This window comes from Struthio camelus, chromosome Z, assembly GCF_040807025.1.
Source record: "Struthio camelus isolate bStrCam1 chromosome Z, bStrCam1.hap1, whole genome shotgun sequence".
Lineage (NCBI taxonomy): Eukaryota > Metazoa > Chordata > Aves > Struthioniformes > Struthionidae > Struthio > Struthio camelus.
In genome coordinates this window covers 25,629,253-25,652,755 of record NC_090982.1, presented here as the reverse complement: position 1 = coordinate 25,652,755, position 23,503 = coordinate 25,629,253, and the positions used below count along the sequence as shown (strand labels likewise).

General features: G+C 41.6%; 2 protein-coding genes across 8 annotated transcripts in view; both read right to left on the bottom strand.

Moving 5' to 3' along the window:
• TJP2 (tight junction protein 2) overlaps positions 1–8,904 on the bottom strand; it is a 67,973-nt gene extending 59,069 nt beyond the window's left edge. The window contains exon 1 of one of the 7 annotated variants that reach the window (XM_068926605.1): positions 8,630–8,904. Coding sequence is in view for 1 of the 7 variants with exons in the window: in XM_068926598.1 (XP_068782699.1) it covers positions 6,773–6,795 (23 nt within the window). In the remaining 6 variants the exon portion in view is untranslated. Of the gene's footprint in view, positions 1–6,533; positions 7,110–7,713; positions 7,881–8,082; positions 8,238–8,629 lie in introns of those variants that run through there. The other 6 variants (XM_009672061.2, XM_068926604.1, XM_068926601.1 and 3 more) reach the window with 6 other exon arrangements.
• A 1,723-nt stretch (positions 8,905–10,627) lies between these two features.
• On the bottom strand, positions 10,628–23,200 carry FXN (frataxin). The gene is made up of 5 exons (XM_068926607.1): positions 23,090–23,200; positions 22,104–22,201; positions 20,799–20,919; positions 17,142–17,239; positions 10,628–13,778 (listed from the first exon to the last, which is right to left on the bottom strand). The coding sequence occupies exons 1-5, from the start codon at positions 23,198–23,200 to the stop codon at positions 13,625–13,627; spliced, it is 582 nt and encodes a 193-aa protein (XP_068782708.1). The 3' UTR covers positions 10,628–13,624.
• Positions 23,201–23,503: the final 303 nt, after the last annotated feature.

Here is a 23,503-nt window from a genome sequence, read left to right as displayed (position 1 = left end):
GGCAGCCCAGAATTGGACACAGCACTCCAGGTGAGGCCTCACCAGGGCTGAGGAGAGGGGCAGGATCACCTCCCTCCACCTGCTGGCAATGCTCTCCCTAACGCACCCCAGGATCCCATTGGCCTTCTTGACCACACGGGCACATTGCTGCCTCATGCCCAGCTTGCTGTCCACCAGCACTCCCAGGTCCTTCTCTGCAGAGCTGCTCTCCAGCAGGTCAACCCCCAGCCTGTCCTGGGGCATGGGGTTATTGCTGCCAAGGTGCAGGACCCTGCCCTTGCCTATGCTGAACTCCATGAGGCTCCTCTCCTCCCAGCTCTCCAGCCTGTCCACGTCCCTCGGAATGGCAGCACAGCCCCCTGGTGTGTCAGCCACTCCTCCCAGTTTAGTGTCATCAGCCAACTTGCTGAGGGTGCACTCTGTGCCTTCCTCCAGGTCACCGATGAATGCATTGAACAAGACTGGGCCCAGCACTGACCCCTGGGGGACACCGCGAGCTACAGGCCTCCCACTGGACTCTCCACCGCTGACCACAGCCCTCCGAGCTCTGCCGTCCAGCCAGTTCTCAACCCACCTCACCGTCCACTCATCCAGCCCACACTTCCTGAGTTTACCTACGAGCATGTGATGGGAGACAGTGTCAAAACCCTTCAGGAAAGCAGCTAATGTATTAAAAACATAGAAATAAAGTGAAGCTAAGTATTACTTTCGCAAGACCAAGGAAAAAAAAAAAGCTACAATACTACAATTTCAAACATCTGCATACAAAGTAGTAAGAACCTTGGGAAAGTGAAATACTAGTAGCAGTCTGTAAGCACAGCTAATGTCATCAGGCCTGCATGCATCCTGACTTTTGAGAGCGTTAGCAGCCCTATTGTGCAGGCAGTATTGACTAGCAGTTTGTTGACTATTTCAGTTTTTAAACACCTTCTGAATGTAGTAATTCATGATAATAGTCAGTCCTGCTTAATCAGAGAAACATTTTGATGAAATCCAATCTGCCTTTTAAGTTAGTTTTGTTTTCAATGTTATCACAATTTCTCATACGTTTTGGCACTTCTTTCCACCATCACCACCCCTTCACCTTTTTTAACCTTACATTTTTCCCTTAGAGATATGAGGAACAGATTCTTCCTTACAAACACTTCCCAATAGCATGCTTAGAACTATGATTCTGAAAAAAGTGAAAAAATTGTTTAGTGTAGCTCTAATTAATCTGTTATTTGCTTGAGTAAAGCCAAATAACTCTGACTAGAATAGGAGCCCCGTGACCAGCCTTGTACACAGAGAGCTCACAAACAAACTCATACAGTAAGCATAAGTCACTCCCAAGCACTCCTCTTAGCTAGCTTGTTCATGAATCTTAGATATGCAGAGGGAGTAAGACTGACTCACAAGTTATCAATTTCCTTCAACTTTGTTTGAAAACAGAAACTCAAAGCTATTAGTACATCCATTGTTTGCCCTGAAAAAACTATCCCTCAGTAACAAAGGGTCTAAAATACATCTACGTTCATTGTTTCCTGTTGAGGAATATCATCCACTCCCCTTCTAACTTTGTGTTTTTCAGGCAGAAAGAACACCAAGTTTTAATGGAAAGAGCACAGATCAACTGGGAACATACAAGTGAACAAACATAATCTAATAATTAATCTGTTAAAGAAAAACACTTGTGTCAGCTTCGGGAACTTGTGGTCCTCAACCATGCTCATGAAGAGAACAGCAATGGACAGCCTGAATTTTAGCAAAAAGAAATCTTTGCTTTTTCACCATACTTGTGTTCTCTGCTCAGCTTCTCCTTACAAGTCTGCCATGTTGATTACTTCTCAGTTTTCAAAATAAAGAAAATGAGGTAACATGTATTTCTATCAAATTGATATAATGCATTGTGGCAATATATCAAAAGACTTGGAAGGTACGCTGGCTGTAGGGAAAGAGAACCCTGTGAGAACTGAAAGCTTTTTTTACGTCTGTTTCAAAGTCTCTTACTCTATTCTGTGCTTTCTTAGCTGAAAGAGAGAGAAAAAAAAATCAGTCTTGTGACAATGATTTCAATGCAAATAAAATTCTATAAGTGATATTTGCAAAAGCAGTTCAGAAATTATATTATTCTCATTCATTCTATACAAATTCTAGACTGTTGCAGTAGATGGTTTGGCAAGTGAGAAGTAATTCAGGGAAAGGGGAAAGAATGACAAATGTTCTTTTCTGCATGAAAGAAACATTTATGAGATCAAAGTGAAAGTTTTCTTTTGCTCAATACATGAAAAGAAAGAGTTATTAGATTTAGAGCATATTTCATGTAAAAGCTGATGACAGATGCATGATTCCATCTTCAGTCACTTCAGATCCAACTGCAAAGGAAACAGCCATTGCCAAGCATAGCCACAAATTACTTTCCATCTTAGGAAACAAAATTCTCTTCTTTCTTCTCTCTCAACAAAAAAAGTCTGTAACACCTACAGGTTAAAGAATTCTATCGTGAGGAGAAAAAAGAAACAAAAGGATTTTCCTGCATTCTTACTCTTGGATGACAAGAATAACCATGACAGATAAAGTTAACTTCCAGCGTTACTTAGAGGGCATATGTGTTTTCTTGTTTGCGCCATATAGCTAAGAAACGCACATGTTAAGCTTGATCTGTCAAAATAATTTTGAGGCAAAGGAGCATCAAGGATCAATTTTTTTGTGGGAGAAGGGTAACATGGAAAGAGCAGACGAGAACCTCGAAACTGTTTTCACGCTGCTTCGCTGACGGCAGTAGCTTTTGGCCCCTCCCCAGGAAACATCCCTCGCCTGCATAGTCCATATGTCCCCAGAGATTCTCAGCATCAGCTTATACAAAGTTGTGCTAAGGAGGCTAGAGACACCAGCAGCCAAATCTGCTGGCTATTAAGCAGAGCTAGATGATGAAGCAGATGTTAGAACAGAGAGCACAAGCTGGACTATAGACAGCACTGCTGTTAACAGTGACGCGTGGGATTTATGGGTTTTCTCTGGTGATTTCTCTTTTAAAAATGGCTAGCAGGGGCAGAACAAACAACAGAGAGGTTGAGCAAACATGTGAAACTGTGGTGCAGATGAAGCTGAACGTTGCTGAGTGCAGGCCCAGTTTATCAATAATACAGTGCAGGCAGATGTTAAAGACTTGGTTTGTCATGACAGTGATGACAACTAAACTCTTTTGGGAGCAGTTTCTTTGAGCCAATCTGAGGAATAATCTGAACTGGTCCAAAATACCTAAACTGGTGCCCTGACTGGCTAATGAAAACAGACCCACGCTTAAGCAGAGATCGTAAATCTGACATTTCCCATACATACATAGGCCACACCTGAGATAATCTGCAAGTCTTTTGGAAATAAAAAGAAGTACCATTTCTCAAAAGCAACTCTGGATTGCTAGCGGAAAACACAGGCAAAGATGATGGCCTGGAAAGGGAGCAGGCCCTGGGAAAAATCAGAGCAAACAGCAGTTCCCAGGCAAACTTACCTCTGCATTGTTCTCACACACTTATTATTGACGCTACCACTCTGTCACAGGGTATTTTTGTTTAAAGTGTTATACATATGAATTAATGAGTTTCCTTTTCTCCAAAGCACTAAATTAGGAACCACGGTAATCTCTGAGGTGCCAAGACTCAGATACACAATGACAACGTCGACCTAAATTCAGGAATACTTGGGTAATTTATGTCTTCTAAAAACAAGGAACGTTCACCTGGGAAGTACTAAACAAGATTTCAGACTAAGGGCTCCCATGGATCTCTCCATTATCTCTAGACTTGGTTCACAGACTTTCTAAATACGTTCAAAACTTCCACAGACTCTCATAATGCTGGATAAAAAGGAGTTACTATGAAGCCTGCATTCTTATTTTGAAAGAAAAAAAAATCCAAAATATTCCTAACACCATGAATTTTCAAAAAGCAATTATCTGATAAATTATTAATGTTTGGTGGATTTCTTCGTTTTTAAGTTGTGAAGTGACCCGTAGTGGTCACTGCTGCAGTAAGCTGCTTAATTCCCATACTGCAGTCAGCACTGTGTTCATTATGCATTGTTTAAGCCAAAACAACCTCAGCACTTTAACAGTTAAAGACAGACCTTTTTTTTTTTTTTTTTTTTTTTTTTAAACCACTTTCCAAAGTGAGACGTGTAGCTGTAAGGAGCTTAGTATTGGTAAAGTATATTGACTGTTAAAGGGCAGCAAAAAGCCCTGAAGACCCTGGAGGCAACAACTAAGCATGCTTTAGGAATGATCAGGCATAAAGGATCTAATCCAGTGCTCTTTTCTCTAAGGAAGAGGCTAGATTAAAATAATTGAGAAAAGCACACTGTGGCTGAACTATTCTGTTTTGACAAAAGCGTTAGGGAGATAAATCTGCCTGGGTAGTAATTCTAAACCTGAGTACTTCTCTGGGGATTCACAAACAGTTTCTATTACTTGGTCCTGGGACTGAAACCAAACCTATAACTATGAAGGGTGGCAGGCACTGGTGCGCCTTGCGTCAGCACAGCAATGCAAATCTAGTAATCCCACTCAGGGCTGCAACCCCTGTTTGTAACTCCCCTTTTTTAAACATTCTGCACTTTGGCAAAATCCATATTAGAAGACAGACCTAAAAATTAAAGCCTGTATCTTACTGTCATAAATGGTTGTTTTATAAATCAATTATCTCATTTTGGAAAAGTCATCTAAAGTTCATTGAAGCTCACTGCAATTTGGGATTAAGATTCACAGGCCTTATGCAGATTTCATTTTGTCCCCGGTAATCTTAGTGTCTTCATACGCCTTTGAAAATAAGCTAGATTTGAAAATCTCTAGTCTCAACAAACTGTAGCTATTTCACTATGTCTATACTCTTCCCCTTTAGTAGAAGGACTGATTCCAAGATTGCTGCAATAGGATGAAATTGATGCAACCAAGGCATGACACAAGTTACACAGTCCTTGATTATGTAAATACTGTTATTTCAGCAATTAAAACAGAACAGTCCTATACCAAGATATTTCCTTTACCCTAGAAGGAAGTTTTGGAGACAGATAATGCTGGAAACTATTAAAACACACACAGACACATGCTTGCTATTGTCTCAAGACGCTTCAGGTTAAATGCAGCTTTGAAGCAGTACTGGAATATTATATCATTCCTCAGTTCAGGATTATTATGGTCCAGAAACTTTCTGAAGCATTTAATCATCTACATTGTATAACTGTGTAACATATCCCGTTTTGTGAACGATTTCAGTGTCTATACGCTATTTTAATCACCGAGAAAGATTTCCTGGTTGTCCTTACAAGAACCAGGAAATGAGGATTAAGCAATCAAAAAAAGTATCTGACACTTAATTACTCTGATGCTTTATTCTGAAGAGCTTTACTGAGCTTTTGCTCTTATCAAGATATTGGTTTCACTCTAACCCCACTGGGTAATTTACAGTATACATCATTAGTCCTACAAAAATCCAGTAGAGTTGTAGTGAGTACATTTGCAGTTACTGATATTCTAGTATAGGGCAATGCAGGATGTAAGCAAAGTTAGACCTAGTTTCAGTATGTATGACTTCAATTTATAAGGGACAAAGTCACTAGAGTCACTACCACTACTTGGAGGCAATGTTTAGGACATAACAAAATGTTTGCATAGAACAGTCCGCAAGCAATTATAACAGTAAATTCATCTAAAAGTCAAACACAGGCAGAAAGGTTCTTGATGAACCTTTCTTGAAGGAACTTGATGTGTCTTGAAGCTTGATGAAAGCCCTCATAAGTGTTAGGTTATAGAACTAAGTACAAGTCTTACTGTCCATCTCTAAATAGCACACACAGGCATTCTACATGCAAATCATCTGCAAACCTTTTCAAGTCACCGATGCCCGAGCAACGAATACAAACTTAAGAAAACTCACCACCCTTTCTAATCTCTGCCCCTTGTCACCCAGATCCCATGGACCCTGACAAGGATCATTGCCTGGAAGAGTTTACAGGTGGAGCCTTGAACTGCGAATTCTTCAGAAAAAAAAGAATCAATATAGCATGTGTGCTTTTTTTTTTTTTTGAATAAGTCCCAAATTACTACCTTTAAAATCAGATTTTACTGAGCAAAGGAAAAGAAAAGTCGTTTTAATTTGTCTCAACACCATCCCACACTGAGAATTACAACCAAAGGTTAAAACAAAGCAGACCTTTGGTGGCCTCTGCTGGAGCAGAGCTGTGGGGCTTAGAGCTTTGAAATACCATCTTAGCTGTTGAATTCAACCTCAGCTTATAAAGTGAAGCTAGGGAGCAGATTATTCAGCATTTTTAGCTGTTTTAAGTGAAAAACTACTAGAAAGTAACATCGGTAGGACGAAAATTTTCAGACAACCAACATGAGAGATCACTCGCAGGTAAGTTCAGACAGAGGAAAAACATAGGGAGGGAACAGGTATGAAGGAGGGGGAGGGAAAGAGGGGGAGAAAACAGGACAACAAGGACAAGCACATGCACTGGTAGAACAGCCTCCGCACTGGCCTGATGGAAATCTAACGTACCTGGGCTGCAGTACCACAAACAAGAGTGATGCCAAGGCACTTTAATACGCCAATAAAGCCTTTGGCTTCTGGAACCGCCTGTTCCTTTGTTTTAAGAGTTCCTTGTAAACTTGAAACTTCCCCTGACCCAGTTAGCCAAAGCCCGAGGCACGGCTGGAATCCACTCAGGATTTATGCCTTTATGCCAACATAAAGATTTCAGGAATTTTGTGTACAACAAAGGCGGCCCAAACCCTTACAGCCTGAGGTGCGCGTCTGTCATGGGATCCGCCCCTCCTGCAGCGAAAAAAGCCCGAGTAAACAAAAACCCCTGATTCATCGGTGACATCTCTCCCACTTCCCACGTAGTATCGCAGTCGCCCGGAAAACACTCAGCATGGAAAAAAAACACCGAGAGCCGCTTAATCCTGTTAGAGAAAAGCCGATCCCCAGCCCCCGCCCGGCCCTGCGCGCCCAAGGGCGCGCAGGACCGCGCTGCCGCCGCTGCCCGCGGGAAAAGTACTGAGAGTGCGCCCTGGGAATGAAGAAAGGAAGGGGGGAGAAAGAGATAAAGGAGGAAAAAAGGGAAGGAAACATGGGACAAAAAAGAAGGAGAAAAAAAAGAAGAAGGAGAAAAAAAAGAAGAAGGAGAAAAAAAAGAAGAAGGAGAAAAAAAAGAAGAAGGAGAAAAAAAAGAAGAAGGAGAAAAAAAAGAAGAAGGAGAAAAAAAAGAAGAAGGAGAAAAAAAAGAAGAAGGAGAAAAAAAAGAAGAAGGAGAAAAAAAAGAAGAAGGAGAAAAAAAAGAAGAAGGAGAAAAAAAAGAAGAAGGAGAAAAAAAAGAAGAAGGAGAAAAAAAAGAAGAAGGAGAAAAAAAAGAAGAAGGAGAAAAAAAAGAAGAAGGAGAAAAAAAAGAAGAAGGAGAAAAAAAAGAAGAAGGAGAAAAAAAAGAAGAAGGAGAAAAAAAAGAAGAAGGAGAAAAAAAAGAAGAAGGAGAAAAAAAAGAAGAAGGAGAAAAAAAAGAAGAAGGAGAAAAAAAAGAAGAAGGAGAAAAAAAAGAAGAAGGAGAAAAAAAAGAAGAAGGAGAAAAAAAAGAAGAAGGAGAAAAAAAAGAAGGGGGAAAAAAAAAGAAGGAGACAGAGACAAAGGTGAAGGGAGGACAGGCCGGAGCAGCGCGGCACGAGGAGGGGCGGCGGGTCCGCACCTGCCGGCGGGGGGGCGGCCGCCCCCGCGGGTACTCGCCTGCTCGGGGGGCTGCGCGGACGCGGGCGCGGCGGCGCGGAGCTGGAGCTGCCCTGCCGCTGCCGCCGCCGCCCGTCGGGAGAGGCTGCGACTGCGGGGCCGGGCCGCGCCGCTCCCCCGCGCCGGGCGGCTTCCGCCGGGGCGGGCGGACGGGACGGGGCGGCGCGGCGCGGCCGCCGGGGCGGGCAGCACCGCAGGTGCCGCCCGCGCTGCAGGTGGGGCGGCCGCGGCCCGACGGGGCGGTGCGGCCCCTCCGCGGGCGCGGCTCCACCTGCGCCTCCTTCCCCCCCCCCCGCACCTCCCGCTTTTCCGCGCACACGCTCCAACTCACACGGGGAACAGGAAATACCGGTCCCGCCCGGCACACGGCGTACGCGGCTCCGCGCCCGCTGAGTCACCGCGGCGCGGCCGCTGCCCCCCGCCCGGCCCGGCCCGGCCCGCACGGGTGTCGGTGCGGAGCGGCCGCGGCTCCTTCGCCTGCTTTAGCGGCCCGGGGGGGGGGGCGTGGGAGCCCCCGCCTCTCTGTTTTTCTCCGTTTCTATGTATTTTTTGTTAGTAACTCGGGATAATTTCTCATGCAAACTTGTCCACGTCGAGGACTTTTGAACGAGCTTTTACAATGCGCAGTGCAGTACTCCATGCATGCTTCTGAATCTGTGTTTTATTTATTTCCTGCCTTTTAGCACAGCGCATCTATGGCTAGCTTCCCTCAGTTTTACTGATGTGCTCTGGCAGCTCTCAGGAGCTGGGTGTTCATATCATCGCTCACAGCTGAAACAGTGAAGATTAGCAGAAGGCACAGCAGCTCAGTTTTCAGGCCAAAACAGTGAGTGTCACTCTGCAAGTCTTACCAATATGGTCCTGAAACCTGAACTTACCGAAACTGAACTATACTTCAGACTGGAATTCCAGAGATATCAGCTTTCTGGGATCACTGATGTCCTCCAGCTGAAAGGAGAAAGGCAAGAAGGCCAAACAGCTCTAACAGGATTCTTTGGAGTCTCATTTCTTGGCCATTGTAAAGCAATGAAGTCACAAAGAATTCCTTATCTCCTTGGTTTTGCGATTAAACCCAATGTGATCCTCTCTGAAAGTAAACCGTAAAGCTCCTGCAGTATCAGATCTGTGAAATGAAGTCACTTTCAGATTCAGTTTTCCAATAATTTGTTAGTTATTAACTATAGTTAGTTATTAACTACTAATTATAATTTAATGAGAAACTGCAGCTTATTTTTCAGCAGCTGCTGAAGATTTTAGGTTCCCAAAGCATTCTTAATTCAGACTGTTTTCTTCCCTGTCAGGCGAACACTACATTAGTGCAGTTTTCTCACACAGAAATTAAGATAAAGAAGGTAAACGGTGCTCTTCCGTGAAGGCGCTGGACTTTGGAAGGAGGCACAGAGAGCAGAAAGAGCCTATTTTATTGACAGTAAATACCAGACTGCATGCAAACGGTATTTTGAAAAGCCCTGCTTGTAGCTCTAGTTAATTATTAACATGCATGTGCATGCGCTAGTCTTTAAGTGAGTTACAGACTGAAAAGCCCCAAACGGGGGGGGGGGGGGGGGGGAGCCCTCAGCTATAGATAGGATCTATAATCAGCAATACAATATTACAGCATTCAGGCAGAGTGAATCAAGGCATAAGGAGTGGAAATTTAGTCTTACTTCCAGGTATGTGTCAGGTTTTTTTTTTTTGCTTTACACAGTGCTGGATCTCTACTTCCTTAATGAATGTTTAAAACTTCACGTATTACTTCTCTCGCTACAGAAAAAAGGAAAATATTTACTTTCCTAGTAGTGGCATTATGATGCTTGGTTGTCAAATACTCTAAAAAGGAGTAATACTTATTATTCCTCTTATTTTTAGTAGAACAGTATAGAACATAGATGAAGAGCCTAGATCCAGAAACTCACAATGTTTACAAAATTACTCATTGTAATACTGATCACATGGCATAATTACCAGGACCAAAAGGATCTGGAGAAGGCAGCATCTGCACTAAGTGGCTTGTTTTAAATATCTATTATTTGCTTTTCCAAATTTTGCCACCCTTTAACATGAACTCCAAAAATGTTTGTAACTAATAACAGTTAAAAATCTGTTCACAGCTCTGTGTGTTCTTTCCCAAGGGAAGGAGTCTCCACTGGGTATCTTCTGTGGAGGTCATGAATCTTCTCTTTGTTCCATGACTGCCAGCCGTGCAGTTTACATAGTCTGGGAGAAGGGGAAACATCATTCTGAACACCTTTTTCATATCTTTAAATAGGAATTACAAAAGAAAAAAAGGTCAACAACTCAGACTGGAGCATCCATGTGAGTGGTTACAATTCTAAATAATAGTGTGCAGTAAATTTAAAATATCATCCCCTAAGGTGCCGCAACATGACGCAGCTTGCCCCTAGTCTCTTTTCACTGCCCTGCCAACATCAGCCTTTGGGCACTTTCAATCTCTTCCTGATAGCCTTTTCTTCTGCCCCTCCCATGCTTCCTCTTTTATTTTGAATGTTCTTCCAGATAATTTGGCAAGCCTCTGCCTTCCTTCCAAGGACTCACTGCTGCAAGACTCCAGCACGTTTCAGAACTAAGTTAGCACAATCACCATGTTAAACGGTTAACTAAAAGCTGAAAGGCAAACCTGAGTCAAGTAATCAAACATAAACCTCTCTGCAAATCCTCCTACCCTTGTTCAGGTATCACCTCTTCAGGACAGGTCTTTATCCTATTTACTGAAGCAGCTAAAAGACTTCGGGATTTATGAGGAAACAAGTTGGGATGATTCCATTATCTGCAGCAGTCTTGCAAGGAAGGGGTAAAATTTCTTGAGAATTACCGCAATTAGAAAGTAAAAAGAACCAACAAACACCAGAGAAGCATTTAGGCACACAACTCCCGTGAAACAAAAGTAGTATTTTGTGACAAATGCAGGCTGAAAGCAGCTGTTGTGAGCTTAACTCAACCACATGAATCAATTAAAACATTCAAAAGAACTCACTGGCACGCAGGGAACAAAGGACTTCAGCTCAGGATGAAGTGGTAAGACTTTCAGACTGTAGCAGAGAAGCAGAAATACAACCATCATCTGCAGAAGAGTGTTTAGCTGTTCTATACCTGCCAAACAGGAAACCCGCCCCCCCCCCCCCCATTTTCTTCACTGAGTCCCTATTTGGAATATCCAGTGCAGCTACAAACGTCCATACTTGTCTTTCAAAGTACAAACGTCCATACTTGTCTTTCAAAGGTATTCTGTGGGTTTCCATTGACGAAAGATGGAGCAATTTGCTCTGTAGGAAGAAAAGCTGCCTGAAATGTGACAGTTCTCCTTGTTACTAAGTTTGTTTGTAGCAAGCATCATCAAAGAATTATCCTTCAGCTATTTCTTTTGAGAAGTGAAGCAAGAAATTACTGCCATGATGTCAAGTGAGTAACTATGGAGTGATCTGCTAATATAAAGAAGACACAGAAGCATAAAATAGTGCACAAGACTTGTCTTGGGGAAATACGTAATATCTGACATTAGGACGAGAGCTCCTCCTGTGCCTCCACTGTTCAGGCATGAAGACTGATGTAGTCTCTTCCCATACTTACAATTTGATACAAGCATTAAAGCAACACACGTTTCCTGCTCTAATATTCACACTGCACCTTGAGACAAAATCCTCTGGTTCTAGCTTACTGATGCCATTCATCTTCACCAGTTAAATTAAATCCATTTTGTACTCAGCTACCTAAAAATAGGAAACTGTTTGCATAAACAGCAGTAACATCATTGTTGAAGAGGACAACATTTCAAAAGCAAACCTTGAGTGCTCATATAAAATTCACATTGACTAGCCAAATTTTTAACAGATTCCTTGCAGTAATCATTTAAAGAAACAAATTCAACACGGTATGCATAGCTGCAGTGACTTCCTTTATCATCCCAGACTGAAATATCTCTATCATATAAAGGATTCCAAATTCTACATACAACTTCATTGCGGTGTAAACAATTGTTCAAGATGAAAGGGAATGGTGGGTGAAGCTCCAAATGGGTTTCTGATGTATGTCAATGAATATAAGTTGCATGCAAATCACTTAAGAAAGTAATTTTGGAAAGTCAGCAGAATAATTACACAAGTTACTTGTAATTAAACAAAGTAAGAACCAGGAGAAAGTACCCTTGCTTCAAATATCAGTTCATTACTGTCTGTACAGATGTGTCTAAGTAAATCTAGCTTTATGAACTGAGAGACTGAGCTGAATTATTACCATTCTTCACATGCTACAAATTAGTTTTACTGTTCCAAAAGTAAAAAAAGTTCTATATCTAGTTTTGCTTTGTAAAATGGTATCTTTTAGTCTCTTCTACTCATACCAGTTGCTAGTCATTGTACTCACCTCATCTAGTAGACTTAAATTTTCAGATAACTGTCTTCTTTTTTATTTTGACTGAAAAACATGCAAATACGGCGTGCACAATTAACCACGAACCAGCTCCAGTGAAACATTACTTTTGCTCTATTTAATGGTGGGAAATAGCTGGTAACAAGACTTCTATTTTAAATGCAAGTACTAGGCAATCATACTACATAGCTATTGTTTCTCTACGACAAATTATTGCACCTGCAATAATTCTAGCTAGCCAGAAAATCATGCCAAGCTAAACACAAGTGTCAGAAAAATCAAGAACCGGGGCGGGGGGGGAGAGTTTGCACCGGACATCTTTTCATACAATGATAAAATTTTTAAGAGTATGGTTTAACCATTCCTCAAGAATCAGTGAGTAACTCTGTGCTCCCATTTCACAAACAATTAAAACCCATTATTGGTAATATTACAACAGTACCAAGTGTTGTAGTGTTTTTACTGCATTTCACAATTTCTTTTTAAAAAGGGTTTTTTTTTTCATTTAAGATCTGCCGTATATAATTTATTTCATTCCTCTTTCTTAACAGTCTGAAGCAGATTCAACTTCTTCAATTCTAAGAGGCAAAAAGGCAAATGTTTCTGCATCAGCACAGTACTAATGGAAGCCTTGTTGCATTATGGTGAAAAAAAAATCTACATTCAGTTTCTTAGAAATGCAGCAGTACAAAAAGTAATGCTAATTTTAGCTATGAGAGGATCTTCATTTTGCTCAACTAAAAAGCAGTCAGTAAATTACGTATTTTTACTCTTCAAAGAACAAAAGGGAACAGAAGGAGAAATTCACAGTAACAGAACACAATGTTTGTAAAGTTACTGCTGCACAGCTTAAATACGATCAACCAGCTTTTTCAGTTACACGTACTGCTTACAACCACACAGACCTGCATGCAGTTTAAAATTCAGCTTAAAAAAACTCCTACTATATCTATTACACAATATGAAAAATTTCTACCCACCACACTCATTTCCTTTACCATTGTGTTCAATTAGACTGTGATGCCTTACTTGCTCTCGATTGCACCAGGCTCCCTTCACTGGCCTCAAGGTTTAATGCAGCCCATTCACAGTACCACAAGTCCTGCCAATGCGATCCACTGGCGCTACTTCTTTGGGGTGAAGGCCCCAGCACAAGAAGCTGTGCACTGGTCAAAAGTCACCAGACCAGCCAGATCCTACATCCAAACAAAGCTATGGACAAGAGGAGTTCACGACTCACTTCTTAGCTAAGAGTAAGAAATGCAGTGATAGGAACGTATGGATAACTCAGCCGTCTGTACTTCATGGGTACAAATTCAAGCAGTGACACAGAAACCCAAACACTGAGCACTAAAGAAAAATTATTACTTTCATGTTGTTACACAACATGGTGAAGAAAAACAACAACAGAATTAAGTTCAGGTACTTTAGAAACCACAGAAGGGCTCCTGGTTAAAGTCTTTTAATTTCCATGAGGTAGAAAATTATCAAGTGTCTTCTTTCCCAGAATATATTAAGCAGGACAAATCTAGTTTAGTTTTTAATGCTGTTGAAAATTCTTTTGATAGCAGTTCATGAAGGGATACTCTGTCATGAGAATATACCCAGTTCCGTCCAGTCCAGTCATAGCGCTTGGGCCCACTAGAAAACAAAACACACAAAACTGTTAAGTACAGATTATTGCTGAGTAGCTGCTGGGAGCAGTATGCATAATGCCACCTGGAGAGCACCCAGGAAAAGGAAATAGACTGCATAGAGAAAAATGGGTGGGCAGTGTGGGGAAGCGGAACAGAAATGGCCAGGCCTGCCAGGAACTGCTGAGCCATCCTACAGATATATTTGAAAGGTGACAAGATGTATCAGTCATTCCTGGCAGACATGAACTCCTTCCCTTCCTGCTTTCTGCACTGAGTTCTCCAATTTCTTCCCCTTCTCCCTTCTTCCCTCACCCACATAATTTTCTTACACATAAATATTAAAAAGAACATTTGTAAAAGACTGGGTCAATGTTATTTACTAATTGTTACAGCAGTATTACATGCAGATATGCTAAACAGAGCAGAACACAGACCAACACTCTCGCTTTCACTGCAAAGGCAATAAAGGAATTTGCTAACTGAAAGCAAACATATTCCTGTGCGGGAGATTTGTCTTTAAAAACCTGATGTCCCCCGTGCAGTCGTGTAATTGCTGGCAGGTGAACTTGATCCTTCCAGCTTACAGTTAGGCATCAAGAAAAACTCAAACAGGATTCCACTCCAGACCTTCCTATCCACCTAATTCTCGGCTTGTAAAACAGGAGCAACGATTGAAAGGCGCTCATTGCTGTTAACATTGGCTAGAGAAGCTAAGAAAAGAGAAAGGACTGGAGTGCTTGGCACAGCAGGGGGGCAGGGAGGAACCATCCCTCTTACCCTCGGGCTTGTACTCCCAGGAGAAAATGCCTTGGAACTTAAACCATCCAGTACTCAAGTCTGCTAGGAGGCAGACCATCCCATTGTCTACAAACAACAAAAACACTAGCCGAACCTTGAATATTCTGAATTATTCACAATACTCAAAGGAATAACTTTCAGACCACTAACCAAACTATCAGAAGCCACAAATGCAAAGGTAAATCAAAAGGACTACCAGCTTCCAGAGAAATCTCATTTGCTTTATGTAAACTGATAACTGTTCTGAATCAAGATTAAGTCTCCGGTTACTTTATTATGCATTTCTCACTTTGTCCTTACAGTAAAAAACATGGTAACGCTCCTACAAAATGACAGAACCGGCTGAAACTGTTCATGCAAGTGAAGCTAGGACAGGTCATTTAATCGACATATGTAGAGAAGAAAAGGCACTGATAAGTTATGTGAACTGTTTTTGAACATTTTTTAGTAAATATCAGTGATACCATTAACATGTCAAATAACTCAGTTCTCTGAATCTTCAAAAAGGTGTATAAATATGATTTTTCTCCTTTAAATATATCATTTCAGCAAGGATCTTTTGAACTCTTAACAAACGTCTCAAAAGGTTAAATACAGAGTAAATAAAAAGATATTCAGACTTTCCAGGAGAAATATAAACAATACGTGAGAAGAATTAAATAGCACATGAAGGCATTATTAGAGATATTGCGTAATGTTTAAAAAGCCTTTTTAGTTAAAGGAGCTACAAAAAATTAATGCAACCACACTAATGGTAGGTTACACACTTTTTTTTTAAATTGTGAACTAAATAAAGCTTTACAAACACAGACTTAATTTCACCTGAGTGTATGCAAGTAGAGCAAACTGAAGGTTAAAAGGATTCAAGAGAATTGCTCTTTCTCCCATCTGAAGCAACTGTCTTCCTCGGGCTATGGTCATAAAGACTCAAAAATTCTACGTTTACTGTACAACTTTCCCAGACATAGAATTCAACCTCTTCACCCCCCATCACTGGTAGCAATGTTCATTTCTTTCACTTTTCAGAACATTGCATATAAGAAACATGTCACTCCAGATCATATAGTATTTGCTGAAGTTGCAACACGTATTTTCAGAAATTAGGAAATAAGTGGACTTGTAGCATTTTCTTCCAGGAAACATCAGTGTTTACTGTATTACCAGTAAGGACGCACAAAACCAAATGTTTGTTGGTGAATCATATCTCATCACAGACACTGAAAAATCCCATCAGAGAAAGTTCAGTTTGTTTATTTTATTGTGAGTTTTCCCAAACTGCAGGAGCAATCAAAAAGTGAAAACCACCGATATTTTCTGCAAATCCAGTATTCTGAGCTAGGGTTGGCTCCAAACACATCTAAACTCTCTGACTTCTGGTTTGCAAAAGCAGATGAAAACTACTTATGCAGAATCAAGGTTCTTGATTTATACTTAACACAAAAAATATGGAATGAACAACTTATGACACGCAGCCTGCATCTGTCTACACATAAATAAAAAGGTTTGCTTATCTGCTAGGCCTCTGCCTTAGCAAGTCACAGCCCCGTTAAATAATTATTTAAGAAGAAAAAAGATTCTGGGAGGAGAAAGGAATTAGTAGTAGTGAAAAATGGCTAACCTAATACACTATGCCAGTACAAAAGTGTACCATGACAGAGTTCAAATTTTCTTCAGGAAAATTTTATTTCCTATAATTGTAATTTCCTCAATATTGTTTATCTTAAAAATCTTAAATTCCACCAGGCTTATTTTTTCCACATGAGTCCTACTACGAAATCCTATCACTGCAAAACCATTCCTGGTTTAGCAATTAACATGTTCTTTCTGAGCAACCTGCAAGAGGTATGCCTGCACAGGTATTGTGAGTGCTTATTGTTTCCAGCTAGCTGGTTCCTTTACCAGTAGCACTGTTGGACTCCCTCCGCTCCTTCTCCGGGACAGTGGAGATAACATAAATTTTGGGGGAGGCAGCTACAACACTTTCCCACACATCTGGCTGCCCTCCTAGCTCAAACCAACCAGAAAACCTGGAATGGATCAAACCACAGTATTTGGAAAGGTAGAGGGAACTGCTAGCCAAGGCTCCCACAAAGCACAGGAGCCTGACAAAAACCACCGTTTAGAGAGCACATAAACATATAAAGCAGGAAATCCCACAAGCTTAAAGAGGAAGGAGCCACCCTGTTTAAATACAAAGAGTGGTTTAGATCATAATATTATCATCTCTCTTTTTCCAGCAGAAGTTTTGTTTTGTTCTTTAATCATGACTGTTTATTTTTCCTATGAATAGGCTATACTCCCCTGTATAGTGGCTTTGGCCTGTAACAGGATGTGAAAATTCTGTATTACACATTCACCGGATTAATTAGGGCATATTAGTACACCGTACTGCATCACAAACCTCCATAACAAACCTTCATCACACACTTAAAATGGATCATGTTTTGAATAAATAATGAAGGAAAGGGTTATTTTTGAAAAGGATATTACCTAGTCCACGGCAGGCTAAGAAAAAGGGAAAACGCATTTCAATCCAGTCTCCAAGCATTACATATAACACATAACTTACCTAGTGGGTGAGGAGAGCCAAATCTGCCGGTTTGGTGTTTGCTTATTGATTACATATGTTCCCATGTCTCCACCTAATTTAACTGTTAGAACTCCACTCTTAAATCACAAAGGAAACAAATAGATGAGAAATTAAGTAAAGTTTGTATCCTGTTACTTGACAAGAATTACATCATCTACAATAGGCAAACAGAAACTCACACCCCTGCATCATATTCTCAAAAGTTTTCCAAACAATAATAGCTTGGAAGAGTTATCATCAGATGTCAACAACTTCATCTCACACCTGTGACAACCTGCATATCTTCAAGCCTGACCTAGACTTTAAACCCTCCTGGACAGGGTTTGATTTAGTGTGTTTGTACTATTCACAGGAGCACTACTTAAGCAATACTTTTCAACTTTGACCTGCCATCTTGGAAGGACGGCCAGTTCATTTTGCAAAGACTGTAACATCATAACCAGTAACAAACCTTTCTGTTCATGAACAATGGAGAAACGGTGCAGTTCAAACTCAAGCAGCTTTACGTGCCATTATTGAATTCCTGAGCTGCGCAGGCTCACCTAACTTTTCTTTAAGTAACTGTAACAGCTTCCAAGTGAATAAACAAAACTCATTGTCCTGTAATTCTGATGCATTGCGCACACGCTGAATTATTCCTCAAGAATATTTCACATCTAAAGTGAGCTCTGCTTTGTTTCAGTTTTGCCAACTTCAGACCATTTTCCTAGTGAGCTTTTTCTTCCCCTCTTACTCACATTTCTTAGCCACAACACGATTCATATTTCTATGGCATTTTCAGAAGCAGATTTTGAAGAACAGCTCTAACTCTGATGAGACTATTTCTATCCTAATTTGGAGAGTAAAAGAATGACACTACTTGGATTTGTTTAGCCTGCAGATGATCTGAATTACGCCAGTTAAAAAGGGCATCTCTACAGAATATAGTTTGATGACTCTGCTAATCGGTTACTCACATTCAATTTATAGTTTCCCAAATACATCACGCCCTGCGGCGTGACACAGCACATTTCTGAATCCATACTTTCCCCCACCTTAGTCAGAAGATGTTATTGTTAGAGCAGCTATTATTGCTAGGGCGATTTTCGAGGTATAAACACTTAACTGTGGGAAAAAGATATTTTCATTTATGACTACCTACTGCCTGCAATCCTACTCGGCAGCACAGGCAGCAGCTTAGACCTTCCTTCCCCTATACAGTAATCCAGTGTTATTGGTTTCTGACATATCTCCAGAAGCATCAGCAGTGAAGTGATATTCTCAAGGTTTGAATTCTTTACTCCAGTTTCAATACTGTTGCTGTGCTTGATAATGGATTTACTGCTGTTTGCAATAAAATGGAAAAATAAAAGGCATCCCTGACTAACATTGCCATCGGATTGTTCTGCAGGTTATAACAACTGGATATTGATTTCGTCTAAAGAATGACAAAACCAGACTACTTCTCGACTGCCACGAATTCAATCTTTACTGTATCTGAGTGGTCTCTGACCTGTAGAGATACAACAGAGTAAGAGCATGTCGGGATCATTAACCCTGAACGGCTGCACAAAGGTGTGAGTATTCTTTTACATGCTAGTTAGAGCCACATGTAACAGTTCAGTATGATTAATGTCATGCCTGTACATTAAAGAAACACTGTAAGCAAATAGGTTTCAAAAGAGTTAACAAAAAAGTTAAACCATTGCTTTTATTATGTGTCAGCTGCTGGTGAGTGTTGTTGCTCTATCATTACAAATTAAATAAAGGTTAACTTCTAATGCTGGGTTTAACACCTTTACCCGCACACTTCGCAATGCTTCTGAAATATCAGAAAACACATCTGGAAGTTTTAAGGACTTAAAATGCAAAACATTTTAACCATATTTTGAGGAATACCACTGCATGTGTTTTGTACTACTGTACGAACGCTTGCTAGTTCCTGGTAACAAGAATATTCTTCACATGAGATTTCTTCCATCTGCGCACTACGATATAAACTGCACAAAGAAATAAAGTTCGTAAGAATTCACAGCAGTAGCCGACCTTTATCAAGTTCGCCACCTTGTGGCTTGCTATAACAGTAGCTTTTTTTCTTTGGAATTAACTTTGGTAAACTTGGCACCATTTAAGCTTTTACTCTTCACAGAAACTACTACATATTTTCAGGTAATCGTGTCGCCTATGCAACATGGAAATACTGGTGAAATACGGGTGTGAAAGTAATTCCTCAGAGCCTCACAGTGAGCAAATATCAAACACAATCCGCTGTAAATTTACAAGAGAGAAAATTATGACATGACTTATGACCTACATGTAATGAAGCGTGTAAAAACATTAAAGGGAGGAAATGCTTATCTTTTTGATATTTTTTGTCTTCAGGTCTTTAAACTAGCCTAACAGACACTGAAGTGCTAACGTATACTAAACAGTAGTGGTTATAGTGGTTAAATAACTCACTGCTATTCACCAAGTAAGTAATTAGCTATCTCATTAATTCTATATGTAATTAAAGCAACGAATAATATTTGCTGAGTGCAACTATAGGGTTCGACTACCAAGAAGTTCTCTTCTATTCTAGTCATATGAAATAAAGAACGAATGTTATAATCATGCAGAGTTACACATAAGCAGGTCTGAAAGCTACAGGAATTTTTTTGCACAGTGCAGCCCAGACCATCTGGTGCAATATCCTGGAGCATAAACACACATCTGACAGGGCTAGAAACAAGTAACCTCCTCATGGCAAGACACGAACAGAGAGCACCAGTTAGGCAGTTTATGAAAAACCTGTGTTGCAGATTGCACGGTAGGGAGAGACTGTTCCCTCCTCCAAGTCATGCAGAGGGCTGTAGCATATGACTAACCTCAGGAATTTTATATAAAACTAATAAATTCCTTAAATAAATAGAACTGTCTTTTGTGATAGGAGTCTGCCAGTCCTGTAAAAGAACATGCGTAGGGGGTCTATTAAACGTTCCACCTGTCAGGCTAGCAGCTTCCCACTGTCGTCCCCTGTGACAGCAGTCTTCGTCCCATGCATACTCTCTTCTCATTTTTGCAAATCATAATCCAAACATTGCATGCCCTACCGCTCCTCTCCACCACAGGCTGAATCATCAGGAAAAACAGGTACTCTGCCTGGTCAAGATAAATGCTGCCTCTCAGTATGCAGGCCAATCAAAGAAGCTGCTCTACCAACTACACCTAACATATACGTTACATGTTATATAGGCCTGTCCTTGTGTTTTTCTTGAGGGAATTGACTAGTGGCGTCAGACATGAAAGTGAGATTAGAAAGTTTTAGGGACCACCATGAAATCATACAACAGTTTCTGCCTCCTCTAGTGCTGGTTTATTACTCTATAACATGACCTTGTTTATACCCGACACATTTTCATTTTCAAATTATGTAACAACAAGTGTTACTTTTTACCAAAATAGCTGCTACAGTCAGTAAAACAAAATGTAAGAATATTTTTTAAAATTATTTTTAATAATTTTTAATATTTTCAAATATTTTTATTTTTTAGTACTAAAATAGTAAAAACTCACTATATTTTAAGCGTGGGCACTAAGGTGACTAGTTTAAAATTCTCTTTCAAAGATGAGATCTGCAATCATTATAGTGGTAATAACAGAAACTTAAAAACATACCCCTAAAGAGACATCGTAGTCTTCCGGGGTAAAAGGCTTATCTGTGAGATCCTCAAAGAAATCTGCTAAGGAGTCCAGTGTTTCTTCAGCCAGTTTTTCGTAAGTGGTCTCATCTAAACAGCTGCACATGACATACAATCCCATAATTAGAAATAAAAGCTTTTTCTTTTGGAAAGCAGTATTTCTCCTGTAATAAAAACATAACAAGACTGCCATCTTGGAGGAAACAGAGACGCTCGCGTGAAACAAGAAGTCAGGTCTCTTTAAGATAATGTAGGTAACAAAGCACCTCACAAGCAGAGGTAGAATTTTGAAATTTTGGTACCAGAGATCACTAAATGAAGAATATGTACTTCTTTCCTTAGACATACGGACCGCTGAGTACTAGGAGGACAGAGTTAGTTCAAAATTAAGCATTTTCATAGAAGGACTTTGCACAAGAATTTTTTAGTTTTGAAACTGTGAATACATACAAACGTTTCTTGTACAGAACATATGCCATCTGATTATAAGAAAACAGCTGTAGCTAAAAGCAGAGACTTAGAAACATCAACATCAGTATCAAATGACCTATCTACATAGGCACGTGAGAACAAAGTCTAGATCAGTTTCTTTAACCAGATGTCATTGAATCACATTATTTTTGCATCCACATCAGTGTCGAGTTTTAACAGTGCGTATCTGAGTGTGTGTCTCTAGCAACACATAATTCAGTGAAAACGTTTTTGTTTTCACTAATGGATATGGCAACACAACATGATTACAGTTACTATGAACTACAGTAATGTAATATCTTTCAAATGATAACACAGAAAGTTTCCTACTAGGGAACTACCGAAATACACCCTACACCACCCGTGCGAGGGCCACCAGACCACCGCAGGAACACCCAGGGGGGTGAAGGACTGAAGACCTTCAGGTGAGGATATAGGATGCAATTCAGCTACTTAATAGTTAAGAGCCATTTTAGACAGATGCACAATACTTCTCGGCCATCCAATCGCTGCATCAGAAGGGGTGAAGTCTCCTCAGGTACTGTGCAATGTCATGCCAGTCAAGGTAGAAATGTCATGTACCTTAAGGCATGTAAAATGCTACTGCTTAGACACCTATGTTTAGCTACGTGAATTATTTCCTAAGTGACTTCCCAAATTCATCCAAAATGCTTTCCCACATACCTATACTTCTCTAGATCATCATATCAACATTTACAACACATTAGTTTTACAGACTATTCTGTCTAGCAATGATTTATTTTAAAATGCACTACCAATATTGTTGTACGAACAGCTCAATAAAATTTACCTTTTGTTGTTCAGAGTTCCTGTGTTTCTTAAATTCATAAAGTGAACAGTCCTGCTCTTCACCTTTAAGGCATATTCTAGCTGCTGTAGAGAAGACTCCTAACATACAAAATGCAATTAAAAGTTAAAAAGAAAAGAATTAAAGATTACATATTTGTCACATAAATAGATTCTTGAAGAACTTTCCATCCTCAAGTAAAATACTAATATTACAGAGCCAAAACAGAACTATGCAGCTATAGTCCTGGGATGGCCCAGGCCATCTAATATCCTGGCCTTCTGCAATAAACAGAAAATGAGAAAAAAAAAAAGAGAAAAATGAGAAAAATATTTTATTCATGGAATAATGAACTAGGAAAGAGAATAACTTTTTTTCTTCTGCTCTCCCAGAGAGTTACTGAGCAACTTCGCATCACTGACACAGGCCAATATTTTCACGAGCGTCCACTTATCTCAGATACTTCACTATGTGCAGTTTGTGTCTCACTGCTAGAGGTCACCAGTATTTTCAGAGCTAACTTACAGCCCACTTTTGGGGGCTGCAGATCACTTCTGCTTCAAAAAAAAAAAAAAAGGAGTTTCAGTTATAATTTCTGTTTAAAAAAAAAAAAAAGCTTGAAAAAGACCGATGAAAACCACAGGAAAAAGCTGCACCAACACACCTGCCACCGGAGAGAGGGGCGGAAAGGCGGGAGACGGCTTCCTCCCCGCCGCAGCAACCCGCGACGCCGCGGCAAACGCCCCCAGGCAGCAGCAGCGCCTTGCCCGGCCCCTCAGGCCGCAGCGGCCCGGCCCGGCCCGCCGCCGCCGCCGCGACCCCGCTGCCCGCCCCCGGCCGCGCCCCGCTGCCTGCGGCCGCCGTCACCGAGGCGGCGGACCGGGCCGGACCGAACCGGATCGGGCCGGACCGGACCGGACCGGGCCGGCGCCGCGGCCCCGCCAGCCTACTCCGCCCTCGGCGCCTTCCCGCCCTCCTTCCCCGCTCACCGCCGCTCCGCTCGCCAGCGGCGCCCCGGCCGCCGCCGCCGCCCCGCTCCGCCGAGCCGCCGCCAGCCGCCGCGCGGCGCCCAGCGCCCGGGCCGCCCCCGGCCGCCACATGCCGCCGCTCGCTGCGGAAGCGGCCGGGGCGGAGCCAGCCCTGCGCGGCGGCGGCGGCGGCGGGCGGGAGGCGGCGCTGTTGGCCCGGCGCGGAGCTGCGACACAACCGCCCTTTGCCGGGCCCTGCAGCCCCCCCCGCCCGCCCCCCCGCGTCCTCCTCTGCGGTGCCCGACCGAAGCGCAGCGCTTCCCGCTTCCCTAGACCTAAATCGTAAATCGGCGGCATTTCCCCCCCACCGCCACCGCCACCGCCCGCCGCCCGCCGCCTTTTTCCTGACGCTTTCGGGCAGGGACCCCCGTCCAC

Coding starts and splice junctions, on each gene's coding strand:
- FXN (XM_068926607.1), bottom strand. CDS start 23,200: ATGTGGCGGCCGGGGGCGGCCCGGGCGCTGGGCGCCGCGCGGCGGCTG. Junction 22,202..23,089: donor CGCTGGCGAGCGGAGCGGCG/GTGAGCGGGGAA, acceptor TTTGTATGTTAG/GAGTCTTCTCTACAGCAGCT. Junction 20,920..22,103: donor GGAACTCTGAACAACAAAAG/GTAAATTTTATT, acceptor TGTCATGTGCAG/CTGTTTAGATGAGACCACTT.